Below are 9,185 nucleotides of genomic sequence, written 5' to 3' on the forward strand. Positions count from 1 at the left end.
AAGATTTAAATTTGAAGTCAAATTTTGAAAACATTCAACTCAGATTTGAAAACTTTTAACTCGAGATTTGAAAACTTTCAACTCAGAGTCAAAAACTTTAAGTCCAGATTTGAAAATTTTGAAAACTTTCAACTTGAGATTTGAAAACTTTCAACTCATATTTAAAAACTTTCAAATCAAGATTTGAAAATTTTGAAAACTTTCAACTTGAGATTTGAACATTTTCAACTCGAGATTTAAAAACTTTCGACTCGATTCAAAAACTTTCAAGTCCAGATTTGAAAATATTGAAAACTTTCAACTTGAAATTTGAAAATTTTCAACTCGAGATTTGAAAATTTTCATATCCAAATATGAAAATTTTAAAGTTAAGATTTAAAAATTACTAGTAAACTAATCATTAGTAAAAATAGGAAACTAATTTAAAATAATTATCCTATCCGTACGGCAGGAACAACAGATAGAAGAAGAAGAAAAAAAACGGCAGCGTCAAAAAAAAGAAAAAAGAGAGAAGCGCGCGCTTGCATGGGCCTCATGGGCTAAAACGCGCGCCGGCAACGCGCGCGCGTATTAGCTGTCGCATGTGGCATTAGGCTACGTATCGCATTGAAGAAGATTAACTACCCGTCCAGTAAAAAATAGTGATGTTTGGAAATACGTGCAATCAACGTGCTTAAACTTTGGTCATCAACGTCTTCAAATATTTTGATTCACATTTTGGAAGTGATATAGTTAGATTTTTCTTGAAGAGAAAATTCAAAAATTATAACTTTGCTATATTTTTATATTAGTAAGAGTAAATTTCACAAAACAAATATATTATTTGATCAAACTATTGTAAAACTATATATGTAAGGTATTGTATCACAAAATAACAGATTTAACAATAAAGTTATCACAAAACTATAAATTTAGAGCCAAGTATGGCAAAACTACAGATTTAGTAACAAAATTATCCCAAAATACAAGTTTAGCACCAATTCAATTGCAAAACTATAATGTTTATTATAGCTCCAAAATAATACTAGTAGTGGTAGGGATTTAAACTCTATAATATGTAGTTTTGTGCTACCTTCAGTACTAAATCTCTAGTTTTGTGATGTTTAGCGGGTGAATAGCTAATATGGTCCCCAAAGTTTCGCTTCATGCTCAGTTTAGTCCTTGAGATTTTAAATCGTCCAAACAAGCCCTTCAAATTAATCATTTGGGTTAATATAGTTCTTGGACCCAAAAAATGCCACGTGAGCATGCCAAGTCATCCTCGCATGCAGCAGTATGAATGAAATGACCATTCTACCTTATGTACCATATAGCAAAGAAAGAAAAAAAGATAAATGTTTCACACGTGTAGTATCGTTTTAGAATTGTAACTTACGATTGTTGTAGCCAAGCACTAATCGTGATCGTGTAAATTCCTTTGTCGGCCACCCATCCGCAATAATGATGGGCTTGTTATTTTTTTGTTTGTCTTTTCTTTCTTTTCTATATGGCATATAAGGGTAGAATTGTCATTTTATTCATACCGCTGCGTGCAAGAATGATTTGGCATACTCAAGTGGCATTTTTTATGGGTCAAAGGACTATATTAGCCCAAATAATTAATTTGGAGAACTTGTTTGGACAATTTGAAACATCGAGAACTAAACTGAGCCCGAAGTGAAACTTCAGGGACCGTATTAGCTATTCACCCATGTTTAGCTTTAAATCTGTAGTTGTATAATATACCATCTTAAATTTGTAGTTTTCTGATAGTTTAGTTAAAATACCCGTAGCTTTATAAAATTTACTCTATTAGTAATTAGTAATATAAGTAATCAAACAAATGCATCGTTGACCTAAAATGGGTTACCTAAAATGCCACTTATTTGTGCCCGGAGGAGTACATACTAGAAAGATACTAAATGATATTTGAGGTGTGGTTGACAAGATGCCAGGGAACAAAGAATAGCCTTGCACAATCCAACGAGTTTTGTGGTGATTAAAACAACAATCTTCACAAAACTTATATTTAAAACCTGACCTAAAACTTATTAGGGCATGCTCAATATATATGGACTACATTGATATTATGGTGGATCCCACTAAAATATATTATCATGTGCACAATATATATGGTAAGACCGTAAGAGTGGATATTAAGGTGGACCCCACAAACCCAAGATTAGTCATTGAGAGAGGGAGAGAGAGTATCACTACCATGAGAGAGGAAAGAGCAATATATTTTTTTATTCCTTGTGGGTGGTCTTTATGCATATGGCTAGCTCAAACAAATGCCATCTATAAAGACTACTCTCACAATGTATAAGGTTCACTTTAGAGGCTTAAGACCCACCCTTATGTTTACATTATGGCTGCCCTTATGTGTGAAAACCCATTTGTTCGAGGTGATATTAGCTTGTGAGGACCGAATCATGATGGTTTATATATTTTTTTTTGAGAAATGATGGTTTATATCTGATTGTGTACAAGAGTCTAAAATTCATCTCACGTCATATGCTAGTGAGGACCTCACCCCTAAAAGAGCTTTGTGGTAAGGTATGTCTTCTTAATAAGTGAAGCTTGAAGAGCAGGCAACGGGATCCTACTTTATTAGAAACATATAAAAATATATCGCTATATCACTATTCCCTCCGTTTTTTTTAAAAAAAAAAACCCTTCTGACCATGTATCCACAAGTTAGTTTTTTTTTAAAAAAAAATCATAGTACCATTACCATTCATTCGAACAATTAACATAACCAATTAATATTGCATATGACAATTATAGACTTCATGATGTGTACAAATCGAACACTTTACTAATTGCACCAATTCATGAGCATTACGCGCCCCACATCCTCCAAATGCAAGCTAACATACTTTACGGTTCGCACGCAAGAATATATTGCAATTATTTTTATCTCACTCTGAATTTCATGATGAATAATCACATTTCAGCCGATAACTTTCTTATGAAGCTGATTACATGCTCACTAACTTCCTTTGGCTTTTCTTCATTGATGAAGTGGCCGACACCCTTCATGACCACGACATCATCCAGCAGCGGTACATACTTTTTGAAGCCACCTTTGTGAATAAAATCCTGAATGCCTGGAGTATGATATGTCAAATCCAAGTCTCCAACAATGAACTTCACTGGCACCTTTATCTCAGCTCCAGTCCAGGGTGCTGTTAGCTCCCATGTCCTTAAAAAAACAGAAAATAAAATATGTTACTCCACTCCCTTCTGTTGCAATGCTAGCATGCAACGATTATACAATTAATTATATTTGCAATGTATCAAAGAATTAAATTATATAAATCAAACACTTAAATAATTAATTGGCGTAGTTTTTTTTTCTAATAATGAAAACGGGGCTCGTTTGGATTGAAGCCAATTTTCATTCTACCAAAATTTTAGCAACATCAAGTATTGTGAAATGAATGTTTGTTTTGCTACCAATTTTTACCTATACTAGTTATAATTTCATACTATCGAATTTGATAGTGTCAAAATGCCAAGGTTTGGGACTAAAATTTTACTTGGGGAAAAATTGACTCCAAATCAAAGCGTTTATATCCCTAGCCTCTGCCCTACGACACAGCCAAATCGGACATCTTTTGAACAAAGCCTGATAATATATTTCCAACAAGTAGTAGGGGATATGGCTTACTTGTTGAGGGCGCGGTAGTAGTTCAATCCTCCGGTGAAACTAGTCTTGTCGAACTTGCTCGCGTAGTACTTGATGTCCTCCTCTGTTATCCAGCTCGGCAATGGCACCTCGTCGTCCGGCGACCCCCACCCGCTCTTTGGCATCATCAGCGGGCCAGGAGTCCGGTAAGCCAAGAACTTCCTCAGCACCAGCTCCGTGCCGAGCCGTGCGAACTCAGCTTCGATCGCTCCAGGCTCCTGCAAATCAATCGATCGGTCAAGCTATCTGCGATTTATGGAAAGATCGCAAGGTGTTTGTTGTATTGTGTACCTGGATCCGGCAGATGTAATAGTCGTCGCCGTAGAGCGCCCTCAGGCCGTCGACGGGCCTCCTCGCGGGGCTCCGTGGGGTGAACGCGACACTGAGGGAGACGAGTGCCCTCACCCTGTCGGGGCGGAACAGGCACAGGTTCCACGCCGTGAGCGCGCCCCAGTCGTGCGCCACCACGAACACCGGCTTCCCCGCGCCGACCACGGCGTCGAGGAGCGCCACCAGGTCGCCCACGACGTGCATCGCCGTGTACTGCAGCTCGGCGGCGGGCGCGTCGGAGTCGCCGTACCCGCGCAGGTCGGGCGCCACGGCGCGGTACCCTGCGTCGGCGAGCGCGCGCATCTGGTGGCGCCAGGCGTACCACACCTGCGGGAACCCGTGGAGGAGCAGCACCGGGGGCGCGCCGGGCGGGCCGGCCTCCGCGACGTGCATCCGCAGGCCGTTGGCGTCGACGGTGCGGTGGGTGATGACGGCCACCTCGTTATCGGCGGCGGCGGCCATCGCGTCGTCTTTCTTGGCGTCGGAGTTGGCGGGGGGATGAGGAGGGGACGACGGCGCGCCGAGGCAGCAGGTGGGGGAGCAGAGCTCGTGGAGCCAGGATATCACGGGCATGAATGGTGTGACAGAGCAGGTGCAGTCAGTGAGGAAGAGGTTAATTATGGTTACTGGTGTGGTGGGTCGCTCGCTCAGGGGTTTGTGGGATGAGGACGAATGGACACGAGGACGAGGTGGGTTTTATTGGGCGATAGCATGTGGGAACTCGACTACACGCAAAGCCAACGTGCCGCGACCGAACGCATCCGGTACAGTTGGCGAGGAAGCCGCGTCACCCGCGTCCATGGAAGCGTCGTGTTTAGCAAGCCAATATTCAGCACATATGCAGCGTGGCAAGATTTTTTTTTTACATTTTAGACATTTTTGAAAATTTGTTTAACAAATAGAACTTACCGCAAGTCTGGATCTCTAGGTTGATGCCGAACTAGTTCAAATCCATCGGGATACAGTGGTACACAACTATATTAATTTTAATTGTATCTAGTTTTCAGGCATCTAAAAGTACCAATAAGTTTTATTCACTTTGGATGGTCTAGGTCTCGCCAAAATTCATGATGTCATGTAACTTTTCTCAGCAATTTTCCTGCGCGCCTCTGCTCCTTGTGTTGTGCCACGGTGCAGTGGCGGACGCAGAATTAAAATAAAGATAGGGCGAAGATGCTCGTCTCAATAAGAACAACTAAACGTAAAAAATACCATATTTATGTTGTAATCATATAAATATATAGTATAATCAATAAAATAAGGCAAACAAAAAAAATAATATTAAAATAAAGTAATAATTTTTGCACCATACATAATTCATCATACATAAAAAGATACTAGTAAACATATCAATTTACAAATATGAGTCAATTCATAAAGCATGGTTGATATATATCTTTTAAAAAATAAATATATGAGAAGATATCGCATACCCAAAATAAGATGATTATTATTTTGCTTAGAAGGGAGAGAGAAAAAATTAGGCACCTAACTATAGTAGGAGACGGGGGTGAGCAGTGTCGAGGAATTGACTCAGGAAAGCATCACATACGCAGGATTAAAATTGAACACTTGGACTGCTTATTTATGGGTCAATTGTGAATTAGATGTGGTGGTAGGCGGCCCAAAAAGGATATGGATGGTTGGGGCGGCGTGGGCCGTAGCTGGGCCAGCCGCCCAACCCCGCCTAATGGGTGGTATCGCCCCTGCCACCATGCTACTCCTATCCTACGCGGTACTTCCCTACTTGTCGCTAATGTCAACAGAATTTACTATAGCAGCTTTCACTCTACCCCAACCCCATTTCCCCGGCCACTCCTTGTGGTGAGTGGTGACAAGGTGTCCTGAAACGCCACCGTCCTCTACCTCCTAACCACTCGTGATCATACACCTCCCATCACTGACCCCTCCTACTGCCTTCCTCCAACCTACGGCTCTGGTGGCATTGCCATCGCCTCACTATTCACCTGTATCTGTCATCCACCACGGTCCATCATCTCGCGACCATCCCTTCGAACCCAGAGAAACCACCTCTTCCTCCTTTCCTTCGTTCCTCCTACCCCCCCCCCCCAACCCTAATCCAACTCACTACTACCATTGGTGACCATACTTGCCTGTGTCAGAGAAAAGGAAGAGCCCCCCCCCCCCCCCCCAACCACATATCCTGAGCTTGAAGACAATGTCATTGAATTGAAATTTCTTCCATTTTCAGACACTTGAAACCTAGTGATCACATTAATTTTAATAGCAAATTGAACTTTGTACATGGTAAAATGTAACATATTTGGCTTTGCACCAGATTTAGCATATGTTTTCACTTTACACCAGGTTAAATTGAAATAAGTTTTATTTAACACCTGGATATATCATCAAACCTATTAAATTTCATGAATTTTTATAAAATCTAAATGAAACTTTGTGAACACAGTAGAGTCAAGAAGTTTAATAAGTTATACTCATATTTTAACAAAATCTCCTTTCATTTATATGATAATACCTCCAATAAAAAATATAAGCATTTCTGGCGGTTTTTACGGGAATTAAGGAAGTAGATTGGATGAAATGGTGAAAGGTTATGATTGGTTGAGAAGACAAGGTAAGTGAAAAAATTAAATGCAAGAGGGTTGTGATTGGTTGAGATGGGGTGGTAGGTAAAGAAATAGCTATATTTTGAGAGAAATTTGAACTCTAGACAACTTCATTTTAAAACGAAGGGAATACAATTTAGTGCAAAGTGAAACTTATTGGATATAGACATGTATAAATTAAGTGAAAGTAAACTGGATGTTGAAGGCAAGAATGTACACTCTACCCGATGCCAATTTACTCTAATTTTAATTGCAAAAATATGACAAACAAATTACAAAAGCATGTTTTGAAGATAAATTTTTATATGATTTTTATGCATCAAATCTAAATATTTAGAAAGTGTTAGTACCCACAGCTTTGAATATCTAATTTCATACTTGTACAAAATCTCATTGTGGACAAAACGAGTATGCTGTTATTTTTTTTCTGTAGTGCATTGATGCTTTTCCTCGATAGAACAAGCATGATGATGAGTATTAGTATGGCCAAGCAGATCAGCTGCAACTTTAACCATCATGTTGCGCATATCGGCATATGTTTATGTTTGCTACATATGCGTTGCCTATTCATGTGAACTTGGAATAAGTCATCGCTTCGTGGATGCGCTATGCACGTGGATAACTTAACTTTTATGGCTTTGTGGCAAGAAGGTTCACATGTGCAACAAATTCTCTCTCCGTATTTTAATGTACGACGTCGTTAACTTTTTAACTAACGTTTGACCATTCGTCTTATTCAAATTTTTTATGCAAATACAAAAATACTTATGTCATACTTAAAGAACATTTGATGATAAATCAAGTCACAATAAAATAAATGATAATTACATAAATTTTTTAAATAAGACGAAAGGTCAAATATTTATTAAAAAGTCAACGACGTCATACATTAAAATACACGGAGGGAGTATATACTTCAGGCCACTGGGTCTGTATTGTATTATCACTAGTTCACTACATCCCAAAATTCAACTCTTGCCTTCTTGGTGGAGCGTGAGTCAGTGCATTGGGCCATTGGCCGGCCGGTTTCTCCAAGTTATGCATAATATACATTTGTATATGGAGATTCCAGAATTTATTTAGTTTATAACACAAAAATATTTGCAACAAGGTGTGTCCCACAAATTATTTTCATTTTAGGTTCAATTTGAATTAGTTAGACGGCTGTAGCTGTTGGTGGCTCGGAAAACGGGACGAATCATTTGCACATGATTAATCGAGTATCAATTATTATAAACTTAAAAATAGATTTATTTTATTTTTTTAGAAAAACTTCTACATATTTTTTTTTCATAAAATGTACTGTACCGTTTAGTAGTTCATAAAATGTGCTAATGGATAACGATGGAGTTGTTGAAATTATAAGCACATAATGATTTAATTTATTCCATAAATAAATTATGACATTGCAGATGCAAACTAGCATGAACGCATCATTAGATCTACACATGTAAACAAAGAAGTAAAATATGAACAGATCAAATATGCGCAACATGTCGAATACGTACCGAGGTGGCGGAAAGACCGGTTGCTCGGCAGGAACTACTCGCGGTTGCAGGCGTCGACAAAGGCGCGCAGCACACAAGCGGAGAGCAAGGCGAGCCGTCGCGGACGAACAGGGAGCAGTCGCGCGAAGCGCTTCCCAAAAACCTTATTGCCGCCTTCTCTCGGTGCAGGACGTCGAAGACAGAGGTTCCAGAGACTTGCTCTCCCGATCGCTGGCGCACGCCGGCGAGCGGGATGGAGTAGTCTACGAGCGACGGAGCAGCACAGAGTAGGAGGCAAATCCTAAATTGATTTCGCGTGTGTTGCGTGAAGGCGGTGGCTCGGTTTATATAGAGATAGGTCGCTTTGATCAGGGCGCCCGCACGATCTCCACTCCGCGTAACCGAACCAGATAAGTCGCAAACTTATCCGGACTTCACACCGTTTTCACGCACCGGATTTTTCGGAATGTTTCCAAAACAAAACAAATCCGAATTTCCCGCAGCAAAACAAAACTGCAAAAGGAGGCTGCATCTGCGCAAGGGTGAGGAGCCAATTTTGCGGACCATTCGACGTGTACGTCGTGCACGCGCGCCGCTTGCCCTGCCCTGCCCTGCCAGGCGTGGCGAGCGAGCACACACGTGTGTTCCCCCTATTCTCTCCACCACACATGCTTCAAGTGGCTAGGAGCTCATCCTCCCTTTTAAGGAGGTCCCTCTCTCCTAGAATAAGTAAAGTAGTACTAAACTCCACATGCATGCCATCCCATGAAGTGGGCTTTTGTGATTTTCGAAAGAATTAATCTTCGAGTGGGCCATAGCCCATCCATTAATTCCAACAATCCCCCACCAAATCTCAAAATCCCATTGAGATTTGTCTTTTGCAATGTACTGTTTATATACCAGCGGTCCGATGGAGACCGATTAAGGTTGAACATACATCTAGAACTCCAAGTGTAACACCCCAGAAAACCACATAAGCCTGGGATGCCACTAAACAACCATACAAAAGTGCCAAAATAAGCAAATTTCAGCAACAACTACCTTAGACAAGAAAACATCAATACAACAAGACAAGCAACATGCTAAACAAGCATTAAAGAAATATGGGAA

At 40.3% G+C, this 9,185-nt stretch overlaps 1 protein-coding gene across 1 annotated transcript; it reads right to left on the reverse strand.

The window, feature by feature from the left end:
* Positions 1 to 2,777: 2,777 nt before the first annotated feature.
* On the reverse strand, positions 2,778 to 4,663 carry LOC127772662 (uncharacterized). The gene is made up of 3 exons (XM_052298617.1): positions 3,962 to 4,663; positions 3,653 to 3,888; positions 2,778 to 3,184 (listed from the first exon to the last, which is right to left on the reverse strand). The coding sequence occupies exons 1-3, from the start codon at positions 4,571 to 4,573 to the stop codon at positions 2,926 to 2,928; spliced, it is 1,107 nt and encodes a 368-aa protein (XP_052154577.1). The 5' UTR covers positions 4,574 to 4,663; the 3' UTR covers positions 2,778 to 2,925.
* Positions 4,664 to 9,185: the final 4,522 nt, after the last annotated feature.

Source organism: Oryza glaberrima, chromosome 5 (genome assembly GCF_000147395.1).
Source record: "Oryza glaberrima chromosome 5, OglaRS2, whole genome shotgun sequence".
In the NCBI taxonomy this organism is placed as follows: Eukaryota; Viridiplantae; Streptophyta; class Magnoliopsida; order Poales; family Poaceae; genus Oryza; species Oryza glaberrima.